Here is a 20765-nt window from a genome sequence, read left to right on the forward strand (position 1 = left end):
GGTCCAGCTATTGTGATCTAGAAACAAGGGAAAATAGCTCAAATAATGCTCTCGAGCACGCGAGAACTTGTGACGTAAGGATGTTGCATGTATGAATCAAGAAGACCGTAGTGTGATAACGCGTGATGAATTTGATATGATATAAATCTGATCTGGTATATATATATTGAAAGAAACTAGACACATCATTCGATGTATGCACTCCAATCCATCTCTCCCTCATCATCTGAATCCACAAAGGGCGCTCTCGGCCCGCTCGTCTCGATAGACGGTGCGGGCACATCCATGTCCATATCACTGAAACTCTCTTCAGATGAGGCCCGCGGTGTGTCTGGAAGATCGTCTTGAACCTGGCTACTCTGCGCATGCAAATCACGTGGCTGCATGTTCCTCGTCTCGATAGACTGTGTAGGTACTTCGGATTCTGTCCCACTGCTTTCGATCCTGGATCCCAAATGTTCTGTAGCGCCATCAAGGGTTTTCAACTCGATAGTTTGCTTTGACTTCCGCTTGTTTGGCTTACTCTTTGCTCGTGTTGGCGCATCAGTGGTGTTGTTGCCGCTGTCTGTAACATCGGATTGCAGAAGGGGTGGTAGAGCGGCAGGCTTCTGATTTGCAAGGAACTGTGCCGGGCTGACTGGGGTGTCAAACTCGTCCCATTCTGCACGGTACTCTGTCGATGACCGCCAGTCGTCGCTGTCGAGATGCGTTTCAACCTCTTCTTCATCTTCCTCTATGCTGCCATCACTATCCACGTCACTCTCTTCGTCATGCGAAATTGGCTCAAAGTCGAGCATGGCACAAAGGGCACGCTCTTCCTGATGGCTTGCGTTTCGGTCAAACTGCTGCAAGCTCATTGTTTGAGGCCTGGGCACCTTCTTGGGTTTGGCAGGAGTAGGAGGTGGAGGTTCAACGACGGAGGGTTTGAGACTAGGGTCTGATAGGGCAAGCTTTTCTATGCGGAGTCGAGTCGCCGTTCGCGTAGCTCTTGGCTTGGACAATTCATCAGAGTCGGTATCTGTTATTCCTGATGAGTCGGTCAACGGGTCAGTCGGGGCCAAGATTCTTTCCACTTCATCCCAGGGCACCTCTCGTGAAGTTCCGTGGGGTTTGTAATGAGACCATTTGCCGCAATCGACACGAAGCCCACAGCGCCTAGCTACCCCTCTCCATCTCTCGTGGCCGTTTCTTTTCATGCCCAATACATCGATAGCAGCCAACACATCCCTCTTCTTTAGCAAGGGCGTATTGATCTTGTCAACTCGCTGGCGACGCGACCGAAGACGCGAGTTGGCTTGGAAGATGGCCGTCTGGACTAGGCGTTTGGTAACAGAGACGACGAGGGTGTGGAAGCTGTTCAATGCGCTGCGGTACATTGCAGGCTCTTGAGCCAAATCGGACGTATATTCGGACCAGTGTGCCCAAGGCGAGGGTATGGTGGGTGAGCGGTTCATGAAGAGCGTCTTTGAGAGCTTGAGCATGGTCCGGGGCTGTAACAGAGTGGCTTCTGGTACAGCTTCGAGTATCGGGGTCGTGGTCGCTTTCTCCTGGGGCTTCTCGGGAGGCTGTGGGTACACGCATTCGTCGTTTCTTCGCTTGCAACTGGCGCATGGTTGTTCTCTGTCGCACTTTTTCTTGAGTTTCCTGCACGTGGCACACGATCTGAGGTGAATTAGCGCGTGGTCGAATCAGTCACGGCTTTCACGTACCCTCCGACTGCTCCTCCACCTTTGCGTGAGAATTCGGGCTCACTCGCCGGTGGTGATGTTGACGCTCGCGTTCGGGCGCTATCGATGGCGATTTCAATGTCTTCAGCGATTTGGGGGGTAATAAGCCAATAATCGCCATATTTGTCTATTTCCTGGTTGGCTTCGCATGTCTCGTCGTACCAGGCAAGCGTGTCAGCAGCGAGGTCAAGCTGCTCATTGCACTTTCTGCCCACGTCAAAGGCGGCGGGTATGTCGCGAAGCGTCAGCGGGGGCTCATCCTCGGGCACTGTGGCATCTTGTAACAACAGCAGGAACTCCCGTGTCTCTGGTATGCTCTTTGTGCCAACCGCTCCTGCTATGCCAGCCACATGGTCCCTTCCTAATCGGCCAAGAGCAGCGTAGAAGACATTCTGCTCTCTAATCGACCATCGCGATGCGCCCACGTACTTGATGTTGTACTGCAACTGACTTTCGCTATCAGTATCGAAGCGTGCAGCTGCGCAGGCCACTTCGGCGTTGAACAACAGGCGGTATGCATCGTTGAAGGGTTCTTCCGGGTTGCCCTCGCCCCTTCTGACGCCTAACTTAATGTGCGGTGCACTGGGTACTTGCGACTGGCGGCGCGATGCTGGTTGCGAAGCTTGCCTCGAGCTCTCCTGGCTCGAGTCCCGTGATGAATCAGAGTCGGAATCATCAGACGACGAGCTCATGGTAGGCGTGGGCAATCTTGCACGGGGACGATATCCTCACGAACCGGAGGTTTGGCTGTCGTGCATGTTTGTACAAAGACGACAGCCATGTTGCGCGGTGAAGGGCAAAACTGCGCTGGTGAAGGTGACCGGGCAAGTTTTTGGTGGGGCGCGACTGCCCTACGCTGGGCGCACCACGGTTGGCATGCGTCATGAATCGTGACTTCGCGACACCCTCGCAATTTCTTCCCTACGCGTCTTCCATGTTCCGTCGTCCTCACCATGCGCTGAAGCTTTTCAGACGGGTGACTTTCACACCCGTCTCTGCCGGATTCAGATGCGCGTCTGTAGTTCCAGCCCGCAAGGCGAGGAGGACTCCATCTCCGTCTTCTTCGCCGCCATCGCCACCTACGATTCAACCCAAGTTGGTCCTGCGTGAATACCAAGAAGAATGTATTCAGGCAGTTGTATCCTTCTTAGAGACTGGTCATAAGCGATTGGGTGTTTCTCTGGCCACGGGGGCGGGCAAGACGGTCATCTTCACCCATCTCATCGACCGAGTCCCTGCTGTCGGCGATGCTTCGCAGACACTCATTCTCGCCCACCGCCGGGAACTCGTCGAACAGGCCGCCCGTCACTGCTCCCGTACCTATGTAGATAAGCGCGTGGATATTGAGATGGGCAACAATCATGCCTCTGGTGCTGCCGACATCACAGTTGCTTCTGTACAAAGCATCGTGTCTGGTGAACGCTTGCAGAAGTTTGACCCCTCCCGGTACAAGCTAATCCTTGTCGATGAAGCCCATCACATTGTCAGCCCATCTTATCTCGATGTCCTCAAGCACTTTGGGCTGAGATATTCCGCCGACTGGACCGACGCCAAGGTCCCTGCCCTGGTCGGCGTATCTGCCACACTCTCGCGCTTCGATGGACGGAAGCTGGGCGCAGTCATTGATCACATTGTGTATCATCGGTGGGAATAGCCAATGCGTAACATGGGGAATTAAGCTAATGTAGCCAGTGACTATCTTGACATGATCGATGAAGGCTGGCTTTCCGACGTCACCTTTACCACTGTAGAGATGAAGGCCGATCTAACCAAAGTGGGCACAGCCGCCAACGGAGACTTCCAAACCAGTTCCCTCTCCAAAGTCATCAATACTGACGAGACTAACCAACTTGTTGTCAAAGCATGGCTGGCAAAAGCAAAGGACCGTCGCTCAACCCTAGTCTTCTGCGTTGACCTGAGCCATGTCACCAACCTCACTGCTAGATTCCGAAAACACGGGTTCGATGCACAGTATGTCACAGGTGACACGCCAGCCAAGATTCGTAGTGCAAGGATCGAGTCTTTCAGGAACGGCGAGTTTCCCGTACTGCTCAACTGCGGTGTCTTTACCGAAGGCACCGATATTCCGAACATTGATTGCGTTCTTCTGGCTCGACCTACCAAGTCCCGAAATCTCCTTGTCCAGATGATCGGCAGAGGTATGCGTTTGCATGAGACCAAACGGGATTGTCATGTAATCGATATGGTATCCACGTTGAGCACTGGTGTCGTATCAACACCGACTTTGTTTGGCCTGGATCCCGATGAGTTTGTCGAAAATATGGATGCGAAAAGTTTAAAGGAGCAGGGCGAAAGGAGAGAGTCAGAGAGACAACGTGAAGGTGAAGTCGCAAAGCTTGTCAAAGAAGCCCCGACCAAGAAACTTCCCGGCACGATTGAATTTACCGACTATGACTCTATTCATGACCTCATTGCCGATGGAACAAGCGACCAATACTTCAGATCCCTCAGCCCAAACGCGTGGGTTAGCGTTGGGGCAGGCAAGCTCATTCTGTCAAGCAACGGCGGTAACTACATCAAGATTGAACCATCTGAAGACAAAGAAGACCAGTTCGTAGCAAAGTATTACTGGAAGCTGCCGGCCATGGACAAAACCAAGAGTCCGTATGGTAGAGCCCGTACTATTGCAGAAGGAGACTCACTGGAACACGTTATCCACGCTGCTGACACCTTTGCTGGCGAAGTGTTTCAGCACATGTGGATAGCAAGAAATCAATCCTGGAGAAGAAGTCCGGCTTCGCAAGCTCAAATCGACTTCCTTAATAAGAGTCGGCCGGCCGAGGATCAGTTGAAGCCAGGGGATGTCACCAAGGGAAAGGCGGGTGATATGATTACACGCATCAAGCATGGAGTCAAAGGACGTTACGAAAAGGCGACCGCCAAGCAGAGAAGCAATGACCGCGTGAAGCAGCGCGCTCAGACCTTGCGCGAGCGACTCACTGGCCAAACTAAAGTAGGACCACTCGCTGGTACGTTCCATCCAGAACTCTCATATCGTCGGAAGCTTCCACTTTTGTCCTTGCTAACACAATGACTAGAGGTATCCTGAAGAATGAACCCGACATGCAAGTTCCTTTGATACGAGTGAACCAGTTCACGCAAGCTACCTTCTACTGTCAGGAAGCATGCGACCCTATCCCATAGGGTTGCAAAGTGCACCTCAAAGTGGAAACAGATGATTCAGTAGATGTAAGCGGCACGATACACTATTCCTTACAATGGGAACAGACGTTGGTGCCCCGACGTGCGGTTGTGTGACGAACCTAGCTTTGGACGGAACTTCTGCTGGAAAGTATGAACTTCTCCCAAACCTCTCAACTCTTCAAGCCTTCGCAGAAACTCAACTTCTCGATCGCTCAAGCTTTCATAGCTCTCCCGACTCTTCAAAACAGCACAGTTTCTGTGCCGCGAAAATCTTGCCATGGTCATGCTCTGGGTGATGAATATATTTGTGACAAAATAGTTGGCAGTCGGTGCATTCAATTTGAACAGGTGAGTTGCGAGTCATGGCAAGAAGGCAAGTATCCCGTAACGAGTCGTAAAAGTCAATCAGACTGTGCCTTGCAGTGGTCTGGCGACGGAATCGGGCCAATGCGACTTCTCAGGTCAGCAACGTCGCGGCGGTCTTTTTCTCGGCAGTCGCGTTCTAGGGTCCGCGGAGAAGCACGACCGGCCGACATGCTATCAGTGGCCTTCTCCGTCAAACACCTCCAATTGAGCTTCAAATCCTGTCGCGAAGAGATACCGTTCGATGTTGATGTGAGACCTTGTGCTACTTCTCCGTGGCACTGGGCGTCTAGAAGCATATTCCAACCACCCAGCTCTGGTGCGCTGTTTGAACCGCAAGCTACACGAATGTCTCAGCCGAGGCATCAGCATGACAAAACACTCGCTCATACGGAAGTGCAAAAGGTTTACCACAATAATTTGTGATTTCCGGGATTCTTCAAGTCCACCACTGACATGGCTCGGAGAGCTGAATTTTACAAATAAAGCACCTCTAGTCGGCGACGGTGCGCTCTAGTAGTGTATCTCCGCTGAGCACACGTTATACCCGCGATTCAGCCTCGAGCCCCCACACCAAATGCAGCTCACACGGTCCGCCAGGAACATTACTACCCGCAGCACAAAAATGCTCGCTGCCAGATCATATGGTTCCCGATGTCCGCGAATGAACCCGGCTAATACCCTTGTCAGCCATGGCGGGCGCTATTCCCCATTCAACACCAAAGATAAGGTCGCATATGGCAGCATATAGTAATTCGTCGTGATCATACCCAGCTATTCGATAGCAGCTGGCACTATGACGGAATCCAGTGTTCGAGAACTTCCCCACAGATCGAAGTTGAGTTTCCGCGGCATCCAGCTACTGAAGCGGACTGCTTATGTCGGTGGTTACTAGCAAGATGACAAGCGTAACCTTCTTGGAGCACTACCGGGCGTAATCAAGTCTCCTTAATCCCAGAGATTCGTTTTGGCTGCAGCATTCGCAAGTCATCTTCTATCACAGCTTTGGATAGCACCCCAGCCTTTTGCCATGAGTGTAGCTACGCAGAATCCAGCTGGAGTTCCCATACCACCAGCCACTGAACACCAGCCACAGCTTTACGCCGCTTCCAAATCGATACAACTACCGCCATCACCGCCAGAAACCGTGGATGGGGATGACGCTAAATCTACTACGTCAACATCGACAGAGCCTGATTTTTCACTTCCGCCACCGGCCAACAACCCACCACAAGTTCTGGATGTAGACAAATCCACCCCGGATGCGCATGTCCCACGAGATTCGCGACTGATCAGACTGACTGGTGTTCATCCTTTCAACTCAGAAGCACCATTGACCGAACTTTTTAACGAGGGTTTCTTGACTAGTCCGGAATTGTTTTACGTCCGGAATCATGGTCCAGTGCCTGAGGTTCAGGATGCTGAGTGTTTGGACTGGGAGTTTTCGGTGGAGGGGTATGTCCTTATCTCTCATCAGCAAAAACACCGTGACGCTAATTGTCCTGTAGTCTTGTAGCAAATCCTCTCAAAATCACATTACGACAACTGCTCGAGGAGTACGAGAACGTCACATACCCAGTGACTTTGGTTTGTGCGGGAAACAGACGGAAAGAACAAAACATTGTGAGAAAAAGCAAGGGCTTCTCATGGGGTCCAGCTGGTGTTTCGACAGCACTGTTCACTGGTGTTGTCATGAAGGACATCATCGAGCGGGCGAAGCCATTGCGAAGAGCGAAGTACGTATGCATGGAGGGTGCCGACAAGCTTGTGAGTCCTGCAACCTATCGCCAATCATCCACCTCTAATTATGTACGTAGCCTAATGGGTATTACGGTACCTCGGTAAAGTTGAACTGGGTCATGGATCCAAACAGGGGTATCATGTTGGCGCACAAGATGAATGGCGAGATGCTAAGGCCTGATCACGGCAAACCGTTACGAGCTGTTATACCCGGCCAAATAGGTGGTCGTAGCGTGAAATGGCTGAAGAAGCTCATTGTTACTGCTGAGCCAAGCGACAACTGGTACCACATTTACGACAACAGAGTTTTACCGTAAGCCGTCCAGTCAACCGCTAGAAATGGAATTAACAACGAATAGTACAACGGTCGACCCCGATGAGGCAGCAAAGAATTCCAAATGGTGGATGGACGATCGATATGCCATCTACGATCTTTCTCCTAACTCGGCCATTGCATATCCGGCGCACGACGAAAAGCTTGCCCTTGGTGCAAGTCCAGACTACTACAACGTCCGTGGCTATGCCTACAGTGGAGGCGGCCGACGTGTCACACGCTGTGAGTTGTCACTCGACAAGGGCAAAACATGGCGATTAGCAAAGATCGACTATGCAGAGGATAGGTACCGGGCCTTTGAAGACCGAGAGTTGTACGGCGCAAGACTGGACATGGACTGGCGCGAAACAAGCTTCTGCTGGTGTTTTTGGAACCTCGAAATTGCGACCGCAGAACTGAAAGAAGCAGATGACATCATGGTAAGAGTCATGGATGAGGCCATGTGCATTCAACCAAGAGACGTGTACTGGAGTGTACTCGGCATGATGAACAACCCATGGTTCAGGATTGTTATCAACAAAGAGGGAGATACACTTCGCTTCGAACACCCCACACAACCTGCGCTGATGCCTGGCGGCTGGATGGAGCGAGTGAAGAAGGCCGGAGGTAATCTCACCAACGCATATTGGGGAGAGAAGATTGATGCGCAAGAGTCTGAGCATGCTGCCGTCGAACAAGTGCAGGAAATCAAGATGACAAAAGATGGTGTTGACAGTGTCATCGACATTGATGACCTTCGGAAACATGACAACGCTGAGAACCCATGGTTTGTAGTCAACGGTGAGGTCTACGACGGTACTGCTTTCCTCGAGGGTCACCCAGGCGGCGCCCAGAGTATTGTGAGCGCAGCAGGCCAGGATGCTACCGATGAGTTCATGGCGATTCGTGAGTCTTTTCATATCAACCGAAATGCACACATCTCAGCTAACCTTTTTTAGATAGCGAAACAGCCAAAGCGATGATGCCAGAGTACCACATCGGTACCCTCTCTGAAGAGTCCCGCAAGGCTCTATCCGAAGGCGAACCTATCGCCGAATCAAACTCAACCCGTTCCATCTTCCTAGACCCCCGCGTATGGAACAAGACTGTTCTTCACTCCAAAAAGCATGTATCCTGGGACACGCGTGTCTTCCGCTTCAAGCTTGACCACCCGGACCAAGCGCTCGGCCTTCCCACCGGTCAACACCTCATGATCCGGCTCCGCGACCCCGTAACCCGCGAAGCCATCATCCGCTCCTACACGCCCATCAGCCAGACCACGCGAAAAGGCTACTGCGACGTCCTCATCAAAGTCTACGCCGACACCCCCGACCGAGCAGGAGGCAAAATGACAAAAGCACTCGACTCCATCCCCATCGGACACAGCGTCGACTTCAAAGGACCCATCGGCAAGTTCGAATACCACGGCCATGGTGTCTGCAGCGTCAACGGCAAAGAGCGCAAGGTAAAGCAGTTCTACATGATCTGTGGTGGGAGCGGCATAACGCCCATTTTCCAGGTTCTACGTGCTGTCATGCAGGATAAGACCGATGAGACACGCTGCACAGTGCTGAATGGGAATCGGCTTGTGGAAGATATCTTGTGCAAGGAAGATCTGGATACTTTTGCAAGCGAAAACGAGGACAGGTGTAAGATGTTATATACGTTGACCAAAGGGCCGGAGGAGTGGGAAGGCCTGAGGGGACGCATTGCGAAGCCGTTGTTGCAGGAGCATTGTGTTAGGGATGAAGGGGAGAGTTTGGTGCTTATTTGTGGACCAGAGGCATTGGAGAAGGCGGCACACAAGGCATTGGGTGAGTTGGGGTGGAAGGACGAAGAGTTGATGTTTTTCTAAATCATTGGGTTAGTCTTCTTCGTTTCGGACTTTTTTGTATATATATTTTTCTCTTGTTGTATCTTGCTCGTAGCATGAGTACACGAAGTGGGATGAGCCACTCAGAAGCAACGTTATTGAATTGAACGATACCAAACGATTGCAGCAGTCAAAGTCAAAGACACCGAGACATGTTTTCTACGCCTTACTTCTCCAACGTTAGACGCCAGTGTGTGCCGACAACCCCAAAAAACCGCGAAGTTCGTACGCGACCCCAAATTTCCCAAATCACCAAGCGTCGCATCTCGATCTCACACCACCCCCTCCCGCCCTTAGCACATCTTCGATACAATGACATGCTCCCGGAGACCTAACAATGTCACTCTGCATCTCCGTTGCCCACCTGCTCCTGATAACGAAGCGAGACCAACCCCTGTTGCCAAGAAGATTAGTTCACGATAAGGAAGACATGCGAACCCATGAGCCACATCTTTCTAATCTCCACGGAGAACGCACATTCAAACCCACAGCCGCAAAAAGTGATTGTGATTGTACGATATGAGAAATGTCATGCGTGTGATTCGATACAGGTTATATCCAGGCCCCGCGCGCCGCTGACGTGTGAGCGTTGTGCAAGGTAGCTAAGTCATTTTGGGCGGTTCGCGACGCGGAGGGAGTGTGTGTGATGCATTTCCGTCGCGTCCGCGGGGTATCTGTTTCTTTGGGGGTTTTGTGGATGCGATTGGGAGATTGGGGTATCTTTGATGAACCGCCGCGGGCGGGCAAGGATTGTGGGTTGTACGGTAGAGGCTGATGTGCGATTTAGGCGTGGCGTTGTGGGTGATTGTCGGGGTTGGTTGTACATGCCACGGAGTTAGGTTGTTTTCTGTGTATCTTTCGCCTTGGAACCTATTGAGCCTTGTCGTGTGCTTTCTGCTTCTTCACTTCTCTTTTGATCTTCCGATTATAGCGGAGGCGTAGTTTATCGTGCCCTCTTGATTGAGTGTAAGACTGGTTGCTTGCTACGCGTATCAATTCATCCTGCTATCGATATCCCAAGGCCGTAGAGATCTCGCCAGATATACGCAACATGGCAGAGACAGAGCCGATTGTCACAGAGGGCATCGAGCCTTCATCTGGCGAATCACACTCACCACCTGGCGAACGACACATCACAGCAACATGGGGATCAAAAGACGGGAATATATCAAATGCGCAATGGAACGACGCAGAAGCTAATAAGCTGCCTGAGAAGGTGGCTGATCTAGAGAGGAAGGGGGAGATACATGATCAGCACCCCAGAAAGAGGATCGTGGTTGTAGGACTTGGTATGGTTGGCATTGCGTTCATGTAAGTATCGAGGCGATTGAATGCGAGAGAAAATATTCTAACACAGTGAAGCGAGAAACTCCTCAAATACGATGTTAAGCGGAGAGAGTACGACATTGTAGTCATCGGCGAAGAACCTCACCTTGCATATAACCGTGTTGGCCTGACGAGTTTCTTCCAACACCGAAAGGTTGAGAATCTATATCTAAATCCTCAAGAATGGGTAAGCAGTATTGAGTTTCTGTAACGCGCTTACGACTAATTTTGGGTTAGTATGCATCCATGCCAGAAGGCTCGTTGAACTACCACCTCAACACGCTCGTTACGGAGATCGACTCGGTCAACAAGAATGTAAAGACTTCGTCTGGACAAACAGTATCCTACGACATCCTGGTTCTAGCAACGGGATCCGATGCGCTACTTCCCCGACACACACCCGGCCATGACGCGAAAGGTGTCTTTGTATATCGCACCATCGAAGATCTACAACGACTGATTGAATTCTCGTCAACGCGGAAAGGCACGACTGGCACTGTTGTAGGAGGCGGTTTACTTGGTCTGGAAGCCGCACATGCGATGATGGATCTTGAGGATTTTGCCAAGGTGAAGCTTATTGAGAGGAACCGGTGGGTGCTGTCGAGACAGTTGGATGGTGATGCGGGTGGTATGGTTGTTGAGCAAGTCCGGGCTTTGGGCTTGGATGTCATGCTCAGCAAAAGAGTGGGCAAGATTGTGACCACCGAGGATAACTTTGTCAAGGGTGTGGTGTTTGAGGATGGCGATGAGATGGAGTGTTCTTGTATTTGTTTCGCTGTAAGTGATTTCCAGCGTAGGTTTGGCTGTGAGGACTAACATGTGAAGATCGGCATCAAATCACGGGACGAGCTGGCACGGAAAGCTGGCATCAAGTGCGCGGACCGAGGGGGTGGTATTGTTGTTGGAGGGGATTTGGCGACCTCACAACCTGGTATCTACGCAATCGGCGAGTGTGCAAGCTGGGAGAACCAAACTTTTGGCCTTATTGCACCTGGTGTGGAAATGGCAGACGTCCTCGCCTTCAATCTCACCCAAGCGAAAGCACATGCGCCCAGGAAGTTCAAGGCCCCAGATCTCAGCACAAAGCTCAAGTTGCTTGGAGTCGAGGTCGCTAGTTTCGGCGACTTCTTCGCGGACCGCGATGGACCAAAGAATATGCCTGGTAGGCAGAGGGCTGAGAAGAAGGAAGCAAATGGAACGAGTACCAGAGACCGCGTGAAGAACCTGACGGACGGACCCGCACCACCGCCAGTCAAGGCGCTCACATACAAGGATCCGTTTCAGCAAGTGTACAAGAAGTACCTCTTTACCATGGATGGAAAGTACCTGCTCGGCGGCATGATGATCGGTGACACGAAAGACTACATCAAGCTTGTACCGATGGTGAAGAACCAGAAACCACTCGAGATGGCACCAAGCGAACTTATCGTTGGTGCAAAAAAGGGTGACGATGATGGTTCAGATCTGTAAGTCATCAAAGCAAAATAACATGTGAGTAAACTAACGATGTTCAGTACCGATGACACTCAGATCTGCTCTTGTCACAACGTCACCAAAGGAGACGTAGTCAACGCGACCAAGGACGGAACATGCAAGAGCATCGGCGACGTCAAGTCATGCACCAAAGCCGGGACGGGATGCGGTGGCTGCATGCCTCTAGTTCAGACGATTTTCAACAAGACCATGGCTTCCATGGGTAACGAGGTCAAGAACCACCTATGTCCGCACTTTGAATACTCGCGTGCGGATCTCTTCAACATTATCTACATTAAGGGTCTCAAGAACTTTGCATCCGTCATGAAAGAAGCTGGAAAGGACCCCAACTCCTTGGGATGCGAGGCCTGCAAACCTACCATCGGAAACATTGTCTCCTCGCTATACAACAAGCACCTACTAGAGCTCAACAACCGAGGTCTTCAAGATACCAACGACAGATTCTTGGCAAATATCCAGCGTAATGGCACGTTCTCCGTCGTTCCCCGCGTTTCTGGTGGAGAGATCACCCCCGAGAAGCTCATTGTTATCGGCACGGTGGCGAAGAAGTACAATCTGTACACCAAGATCACCGGCGGTCAGCGCATCGACATGTTTGGCGCGCGGAAGCAAGATCTCCCAGATATCTGGCAAGAGCTCATTGACGGTGGTATGGAGTCAGGTCACGCATATGCCAAGTCACTGAGGACAGTCAAGTCATGTGTGGGTACTACGTGGTGTCGATTTGGTATCGGCGACAGTGTAGGCATGGCGGTACGCCTAGAAGAGCGCTATAAGTCCATCCGAGGACCGCATAAGATCAAGGGAGGAGTCTCAGGTTGCGTACGGGAGTGCGCCGAAGCGCAAAACAAGGACTTTGGTCTCATCGCTACCGAGAAAGGGTTTAACATCTTTGTCGGCGGCAATGGCGGCGCGAAACCACGACACTCTGAACTTCTGGCCAAAGACGTACCGCCGGATGACGTAGTACCCATTCTAGACCGTTATCTCTCCTTTTACATTCGCACGGCCGATAAGCTCCAGAGGACGGCGCGGTGGATGGAGAATCTCCCCGGCGGCATCAAGTACCTCCAAGAAGTCATCCTGGAAGACAAACTCGGTATATGTGCCGATCTAGAGAAGCAGATGGAAGACCTCGTCGGCACCTTCTTCTGCGAATGGACTGAAGTCCTCAAGGACCCCAAGAAGCGTTCTTGGTTCTCTCAGTTTGCAAACACATCAGAAACCATCGTCGACACCATCGAGCCGACCGAAGAGCGAGGCCAACAACGCCCATCGTACTGGCCCAAAGACAGCATCACAGAAGATTTCAGAGGCACAAAGTGGACAGAACTCTCCTGGCAGCCGCTCGTCAAGGCCGACGAGTTCAAAGACACCGACACGGGAGACAGCAAAGCCATCAAGCGCGGCGACACCCAACTCGCCGTCTTCAAGGTACGTGGGAAATATTACTGCACACAACAAATGTGTCCGCACAAGCGCGCCTTTGTCCTCTCCGACGGCCTCATCGGCGATGACATAGCCAACAACAAACTATGGGTCTCGTGTCCTTACCACAAGCGCAACTACGAGCTCTCGGGCGACAACGCAGGCAATTGTGCAAACGACGAGTCCGTCAACATTGCCGTGTTTCCGATTGAGGAAAGGGGCGATGGGTGGTTGTATGTCAAGTTACCCAGCGTGGAGGAGCTGGATAGTGTGCTGGGGACGAGTAAGTTCAAGATTAAGAAGAGCGAGACGGAAGATCCTTTTGTGGCGCTTGACAAGAAGTTGCAGAGGATGCAGTTGAAGGGGCGGAAGGGGATGCAGGTTTCACATCTTGAGGATGGGTTGGGGGAGAAGGGGAGGGCGGCACAGATACTCGCTGGTGGGGAGAGAGGGGCTGGTGGGCTAGACTGGTGAGGGTTTTTGATGTTTTGTATGATTCCCATCTGTAGTGATATTGAAATATGTGTACTCTTTCTAGACTTGTTTTCGATGAAGTTTTTAGAGCGAAGTCTGTAGAACGCAACATCTCACTGCTCACTGCTCACTGTAGACACCCATGTAGTCCACTACCAATGACCGGTTTCCAACTGCCAAAGATCCTGCACGCTGCCGGTAGACCGATATTGTGCTCATGGGTTAGGGATTGTGTAGAGTAGCGGCATTCGAACGCAAATAATCTTGCTGAGGAAAGTTGTTTAGCCAGGTCTAGACCGTGTATATGTGGCACCTATCACTCGATCATGCCATCGTCCTAGACTCCGGGCTAGAAACTGTAAAACATGGTCATTTGCTATTGATGTGATGGCACGTGGACTAAGCAGGTCAGCTTTGGCTTGGTGTGTTATCAACGATCTGTATCAACATACTGGGTAAAGTCGCGTGATACTTTGCATCGGAGATTAATGACAGGGTTGAAAGTCGGACTGTTATTCGTATCAATTGTTTGGTTGGGTTGTTGCACTGAGGATATGCCAATTCGAATGTCTTGTCGTCGTGACTTTGCGCGATGCTAGCACACCAGTGTGTTGGGAATTCCAATACAAACTTGCTCAACGATTTTCCCTGCTATACCCCACTCCCATCGGTCGCGTCCGTTGTACCCGCTCTTGGGCGTCATCGCCACACTAAGAACTGCGGTGGGTCAGGCGTTGGAGTGAAGGACCAGGTCAGTGGAAAACCTTCACCGATAAGCATGTCATATTGGTCATGAGACTGACTTGGTGTAGTGCTATGGGAGCACTTGCACAGCTTGTCTTAGTAAAAAAGCGTCGTGTGGACTATACGTCTCAGGCGGCAAGAAGCCAGCGGCAGTGTTTTCAGCGAACAGTTGACAGCCGTGAACCCACTGTAAGGCAGCAGGGTGGAGAAGGCCGGCCTAGAATGCAGGCATTTTTGAGATATCGGGCGCAGTAGGTGTCTGAGCTAGGGCTATCGCCAGCACGGCAGCCTTAGCATTGACATTGCCCACCAACACAGGAAACATGCTATACCAGAAGCGGGACCCCGTAGTGCCGAATTGAATCCTATCAACACCTAATCTACGGCCATAGTCGTGGAGGCAGGGCTTTATCAATGCCTAGTTTGTGAAACCAAGGGATACGACAGTGACCCATATCTGGCGAGGCGGGTGCGACTCCCATTAGCCAGAGAATATAAAACGTGGACTTGGTCCCTCCGTGCTATACTAATCATCTATCGATCATGATATCACTAGTTTGCTAAGAGCTGCTGCGGACATCACTCACAACTCAGCCCAGGCTGACTGCCAGCTACACACATAGTACACACAGCATGGCAGACCGCCTCGTACTGTTGTGACAGCGTGGCAAAGAGTCCATCATGCTTGCAGGAGAGGCTTGATGGAGGCGATGGAATCAAGGGAATGTCGCTGACCATCAACTCATGCGATGTGGCCTTGATGCGACGGGCTTTCGCACTCGAGAGATGACAGTGTAGGATCAGAGAGCCAACACCGCGCGCTCTATGACCAGGGGGAATGATCTGACAATTTTCCGAGAGACATTGACTCGTCGAGTGTCGGCCCTCCAGCATCGCACGAAAGCGTAGCACACTTCACACCGCTGATTGGGTGTGCAAGCTAGATGGTTGATAGATTCTACTGGATCTGCTGGCTTCGCAACCAAGTGCCGTGACCATAGACTGACGTGTCCAGAAAGCTAACGAGTGTGACGATTTTGGTTGGATGAGTATGTGTTGGAGTACTCTCAGCGTCTTCGAAGCAAACATTCTTCGTGTCGTGTAACATTTTGTGGTAGCGAAGGGATCCGGAAGGGACGGCATGATTTTAACCTGAGGCTGTGTGTAATGATAGTCTCACCGGTAGTTAGTGTATATATGCTCTGGCTTCCGGGTCCGCTCTCGGGTTTGTGAGAAATCAGCTTCCATGCAAACTGCAACCAGTCGATATACTCTTCGATAATTCGGCAGTATCAACTCCCACCCTACGTCATTTTGGAAATATGGAAGCCATCAGAGTTCAGATCGATGGTTACAGACCGATGCGAGTGAACGCACACACTTTTCACGCTTGGTTCCCCACGACAATGCGACAGCCACATGGTGGTTGGATGAACGTTGAAACGGTTATCGACAACGCCGAGGAACATTTCAACGGTCGCTACGGAATAACCAGACGTCAGATCGAACGAACTCTCCATCTCTTGTTCGAAACTTTCGCATCTTCTCATGGTTCGTTGAGAGGAGCCACGCGAATGAACCTAGTCCAACAGTTGTTGTCGCAAATACAAAACGAAGCACATAACCAGATCTGGGCCCCGAAAGACCTTCGCTTTGTACGCCACGCGTTCATCATTCTGACGTACCTGGCGTTGCAGTTCAATTCTGACCTACTGGCCAAAGCGCTACGTACCTTTTGGTCCCAAGCCGAGCCTATCGTGAGTCAATACGAACAGCCGCATCATGGGGAAGAGTGGTATAGGGCCGCGGCAAAGATTGAACAGTTGAGTGACCCGAACCCGTACGCAGCATGGTCACGCAACGGAGCCTCTCGCAACCTGGAACTGCCTTGGCCTCGCCATCGAGCACGATCAGCACCGGCAGTGCGTCATCGACTCCACCATCCGGAGATGCGACTCACCATACCCACTTTCACGAGTTCAGCGTGGGCATCGCCGATTATATCGCCAGTGACGTTTCCGAGGGTTGATTACCTTGATGAACTCGAGAACATGCAGTATCAACAGCAAGAGATGAGCATGAAGTTGGATAATGTGGACGAGAAGCTCGATCTTCTGATGACTGGATTCTTCTGAATGATGATCGGGACAAGGTTGGTGTAGGAAAGAGAGACGCGTCTGCTTGGGCGACCAGTCGTTCGTCGTGACAAGAGAATATGCGAGGAATGGCTATGTATGTAGTCTACTGGTGTCTTGATTTGTCTCGAGAGTATTATTGTCATGACGATATGAAATGTAAGTAATTTCGGTTGTTCAGAGGGATCATGCTGGTCTCCCAATAATCGCTGCAGGTTTGAGCGTAGCGGCTCCACGATATGTCACTTTTCACCACGGCCAACGCGAAACTCACTTAGCGAGTTTAGTTGTGCTGGATCGTAATATCCTATTTTGGTCGATGCTTATGTATCGAAGACTCTAGATTTATTCTGGGATCTTGCTTCTGCAACGTTCGAGATGCAACTCTCTTTGCTATAAATGAATAACAATAGTTATTAGCTCATTGCTTTCCATGATTGATCTGACTTCGTACCATTGCATTTCATCAAGACGACTGAGACACACATGTCTGGTGACGCTTGATGATGCTGCAAGTAGATATGATTAGATTGACATACCACAACAAGATCTGAAAGCTGTAGTGTAAGCAGAAGAAGATGAGACAGAGCCTTGTCCAAATCGATGTGGAAGTTGACTTTCAAACGCCCTATGATATAATACGCCATACGCCTCGCTAATCCACATGCCCCCTACCTGGTACGTCTCTGGGCTCATGTCATAGCATGGCCTCTCAGCGAAGGAAATGTATAACTAGCCAGCAGAACAAGAAGAAGATGACCACACCAGCCCAGAAAATCCACTTGTCTTGCTTCGCTCTCCTCTCCACCATGCGTATCGTATCTCCACTAATACCGAGTGTGTTCGCAACAGTGTACAGCCTCTTTTGGGTGCCTTTTAACATATCTCTTTGCTGGCCGAGATCGCCCAAGACAGCCCTTCCTCTGTCCAAGAACTCATCGAGCTGTTCCGAAGTCTTGTTGAAAAAGGTGTTCTCTCTCAGCACGTGCCCTTCGCGGTCGTAGTCCCCTCCTTGCGGTGCGCCGGCCGAGTAGGGATTGGGTCGGTAGGGAGCGTTGGGGTTGTATGGCTGTGAAGGGGCGAAGGCTGAATGTTGTGCAGCAGCTGCGGTCAGATTGTGTTGTGCGTACGGGTTTTCGGGCGTGGCTGTGTTGTGTGGACGGCGACCCAAGAGTTCTGTACGGGCTTCTGTGGTTTGCTATGCATGCCGTTAGTCAAGCACGTGAAGAGTGCGTGATGCGCCGGCTATGAACATACAATGTCCTCATTCGCGCTCTTGATCCGCTTGAAGCTCGTCCGGTACTCTTCAAGCTCAGCCCGGAAGTTCTTCAGTCTCTCTTGTGCCTTTTCAGCCTTTGTCTGGACAGGCTCCTGCTTCGCGAGCTTGCCATAGTCGTCAATAGTACGCGCGAACGAGGTAAGGGAAGCGTTGAGCTGGGCTTGTAGATGTGGCGAGGGCGATGCGGCGTCAGCAAACTGGTCCAGGTCTTTCCGTATCGACGTCGATTGCCGCAACGCTGAGTTGAAGAGGGCGTTCTGTTTGCGACGTGAGTTTGCATTTGTATATGCATGGGGTGGCGCAACAAACCATTGCAGATACTACAGCGGTAGCTAGTCTTCGTGGATGTACATGTACCGAATTGTACACAGATAGGCGGCCCAGACAGACTTCTGCAATTGACACATTGCATCATCGCGAACTTGTCCGCTCGGTGAATTAACCCGCCAAGACCACTAAGACTATTGGGGTTAACGCCACACCAGAACCCCGACGCTCATCCAGACGACCCACAAACGCCTTCCTTCCCCAGCTTCACCTTGCTGGTGGAGACATCAATTGACAAGAGAGCTGAGTCCTTAATAATGCCCAGTCAGACAGTGCGAACAAGTGTAATGCCATCATCGGATAACATCCAGCGCACCCGCCTCTCTTGTTCACATCATGGCTCTCATATCGTCATTGCGCAAAGCACTTCCTTATCGTCCCAGTCCTGTTCTGTTCGTCGCCTAAGGTTAGCAAAATCTTGTTGTTGACGTCGTCATGTCCAATGCACCTGCCTATCTCGGCAATTGTAAGCCCTGGTCTTCACCTGCCGTGCCGTCTATCAACTGCATCGACAAAAGACATGGTAAAGCCGCGTGAAGCGAACTCATCTGAGCCCATCTTGCTAACTGCTCTGGGAAGCTCATTGAATGTCGGCTGCGATCATGCGCGTTCATGTCATAATTTCTCATCTGTCATGCTCGGGTACAGCGATTACGCAACACTATAAGAGTTGGACTACGCAGAAAATCATGCCAAGGATGAGGTTTCTTCTTCACATCATTAGAAATGTTATTTCGATCAGCACTGCTCAGTAATGTACTGCTTTGCCCGCATGCGCACACGACGTTCTCTTCAGTCGCGACCTGCCATTGCCGATTGCAGCCAATGCCGAATCCTATACCGACTGTGCGAATGCCGCCTGGCCACCGTCGAATGTGGGTGTTGAGCTTGTGCCACAACCTCCAGATGACGAACTACGAGCCATGGTCGATGAGATGAGCGCCGAGAACATCGAAGCTACCATCACCAAGTTGGTGTCATTCGGAACACGCCACACGCTGTCTACCTTCAACAGCTCAACCCGCGGTATCAATGCAGCACGTGATTGGATTGCCTCTGAGATGCGAAAGTATGCTGCTGAGAGTAACGGCACAATGACGGTCGAGGTCCAAAGTTATGTTCAGGGAGTGGCTAGCCGGATACCATTTCCCGTCACCATTTCCAATGTCCTAGCAAAGGCCACGGGAAGTGAGGATCCCAGTAGGGTCTACGTTATGACCGGGCACTATGACAGCAGAGTCACGGATGTGCTCAACTACGAGTCCGATGCTCCTGGTGCCAACGACGATGCCAGCGGCACAGCCAGTATGTGCCGCCCATTTACCCACGGTAGCTCAGTGACTGACTCCAGACAGTTGCCATGGAACTTGCGCGCGTTCTAGCCAAGCACCAGCCCAAGTCCACCATCATCCTGGGTGCCGTGTCTGGTGAGGAGCAGGGCTTGTACGGCTCGACGTATCTTGCCCAGACACTAAAGAATACTAGCACGAATGTGGAAGGAATGCTCAACTGCGACATTGTTGGCTCTTCTACTGGCGACCGAGGCCAGAAGGACCCTTTTACTATACGCGCCTTTGCCCAGGGCCCTCCTCCACTTTCTGCCGAGAGTAGCGCCAAAGCGGCACAGCGTCTCCAGATTGGTGGCGAGAACGACAGCCCCGCCCGAGAACTTGCGCGATTCTCTGCCGAGGTTGCTGCCAACAATGCCACTGGCATGAAAGTTGCTATCATCTACCGTCTCGATCGTTTCCTGCGCGGCGGCGACCATACGGGTTTCTTACAAGCCGGATATCCAGCTATTCGCTATACCGAGCCCAACGAGAACTTTGCCCACCAACATCAAGACATCCGCACTGAAAACGGAACTGTGTATGGCGATCTTATAGAGTTTGTCGACTTTGATTTTACAGCGCGCGTAGGAAAGGTCAACCTCGCAACCCTGTGGTCTCTTGCCCAAGCACCTGCTATGCCACGTAATGTTACCATTGATGCAACTATCCTGGACAATGAGTCGCGCATCAAATGGATTATATCCAACAGCACCGATGTAGCAAGTTACGAAGTCGTATGGCGCTCCACTATCGCGAGTTTGTGGACTCACATGCTCGATGTGGGCAAAGTGGGATACGTCGTCCTTCCGCTTAGTAAAGACAATGTCATCTTTGGCATTAGAGCTGTTGGAAAGAATGGATACAAGAGCCCAGCGGTATACCCATTCCCTGGGTAAAGTGCGCAGATGCAGGGAATGTCTGTCAACAGTCAAAAAGTCCGTAAACAGCCGTAGCTCGGAACTTGTTGCTGCTGCTAGCAGTCGTTGCTTCCCGTTTATATAGCTTGGCAACATCCCGTGCAATCCACCTTCTATCTCATTGACAAT

The 20765-nt window shown here is 51.3% G+C and overlaps 7 protein-coding genes across 7 annotated transcripts; 5 read left to right on the forward strand and 2 right to left on the reverse strand.

The window, feature by feature from the left end:
* Positions 1–185: 185 nt before the first annotated feature.
* On the reverse strand, positions 186–2419 carry PtrM4_119650 (Zn-clus domain containing protein; the record flags this gene model as incomplete). The annotated part of the gene is made up of 2 exons (XM_001935269.1): positions 186–1662; positions 1710–2419. 2 exons carry the CDS (start codon positions 2417–2419, stop codon positions 186–188), a joined length of 2187 nt encoding a protein of 728 aa, XP_001935304.1.
* Positions 2420–2610: 191 nt separating this feature from the next.
* Positions 2611–4892, forward strand: PtrM4_119660 (SSL2, DNA or RNA helicase superfamily II; the record flags this gene model as incomplete). The annotated part of the gene is made up of 3 exons (XM_066108377.1): positions 2611–3371; positions 3420–4717; positions 4789–4892. The coding sequence occupies 3 exons, from the start codon at positions 2611–2613 to the stop codon at positions 4890–4892; spliced, it is 2163 nt and encodes a 720-aa protein (XP_065961562.1).
* A 1393-nt stretch (positions 4893–6285) lies between these two features.
* On the forward strand, positions 6286–9163 carry PtrM4_119670 (nitrate reductase; the record flags this gene model as incomplete). The annotated part of the gene is made up of 5 exons (XM_066108378.1): positions 6286–6710; positions 6764–7022; positions 7073–7308; positions 7355–8214; positions 8268–9163. 5 exons carry the CDS (start codon positions 6286–6288, stop codon positions 9161–9163), a joined length of 2676 nt encoding a protein of 891 aa, XP_065961563.1.
* A 1069-nt stretch (positions 9164–10232) lies between these two features.
* On the forward strand, positions 10233–13903 carry PtrM4_119680 (nitrite reductase; the record flags this gene model as incomplete). The annotated part of the gene is made up of 5 exons (XM_001935272.1): positions 10233–10492; positions 10544–10694; positions 10745–11284; positions 11333–11973; positions 12022–13903. The coding sequence occupies 5 exons, from the start codon at positions 10233–10235 to the stop codon at positions 13901–13903; spliced, it is 3474 nt and encodes a 1157-aa protein (XP_001935307.1).
* Positions 13904–16053: 2150 nt separating this feature from the next.
* PtrM4_119690 (uncharacterized protein) lies at positions 16054–16782 on the forward strand (the record flags this gene model as incomplete). Its single annotated transcript, XM_001935273.1, has 1 exon — positions 16054–16782. The coding sequence occupies one exon, from the start codon at positions 16054–16056 to the stop codon at positions 16780–16782; it is 729 nt and encodes a 242-aa protein (XP_001935308.1).
* A 712-nt stretch (positions 16783–17494) lies between these two features.
* On the reverse strand, positions 17495–18476 carry PtrM4_119700 (V-SNARE-C domain containing protein; the record flags this gene model as incomplete). Its single annotated transcript, XM_066108379.1, has 3 exons — positions 17495–17980; positions 18040–18318; positions 18429–18476. 3 exons carry the CDS (start codon positions 18474–18476, stop codon positions 17495–17497), a joined length of 813 nt encoding a protein of 270 aa, XP_065961564.1.
* An 835-nt stretch (positions 18477–19311) lies between these two features.
* PtrM4_119710 (peptidase M28) lies at positions 19312–20615 on the forward strand (the record flags this gene model as incomplete). The annotated part of the gene is made up of 2 exons (XM_001935275.2): positions 19312–19693; positions 19744–20615. 2 exons carry the CDS (start codon positions 19312–19314, stop codon positions 20613–20615), a joined length of 1254 nt encoding a protein of 417 aa, XP_001935310.2.
* Between the last annotated feature and the right edge of the window lie 150 nt (positions 20616–20765).

This window comes from Pyrenophora tritici-repentis, chromosome 6 (genome assembly GCF_003171515.1).
Source record: "Pyrenophora tritici-repentis strain M4 chromosome 6, whole genome shotgun sequence".
In the NCBI taxonomy this organism is placed as follows: Eukaryota; Fungi; Ascomycota; class Dothideomycetes; order Pleosporales; family Pleosporaceae; genus Pyrenophora; species Pyrenophora tritici-repentis.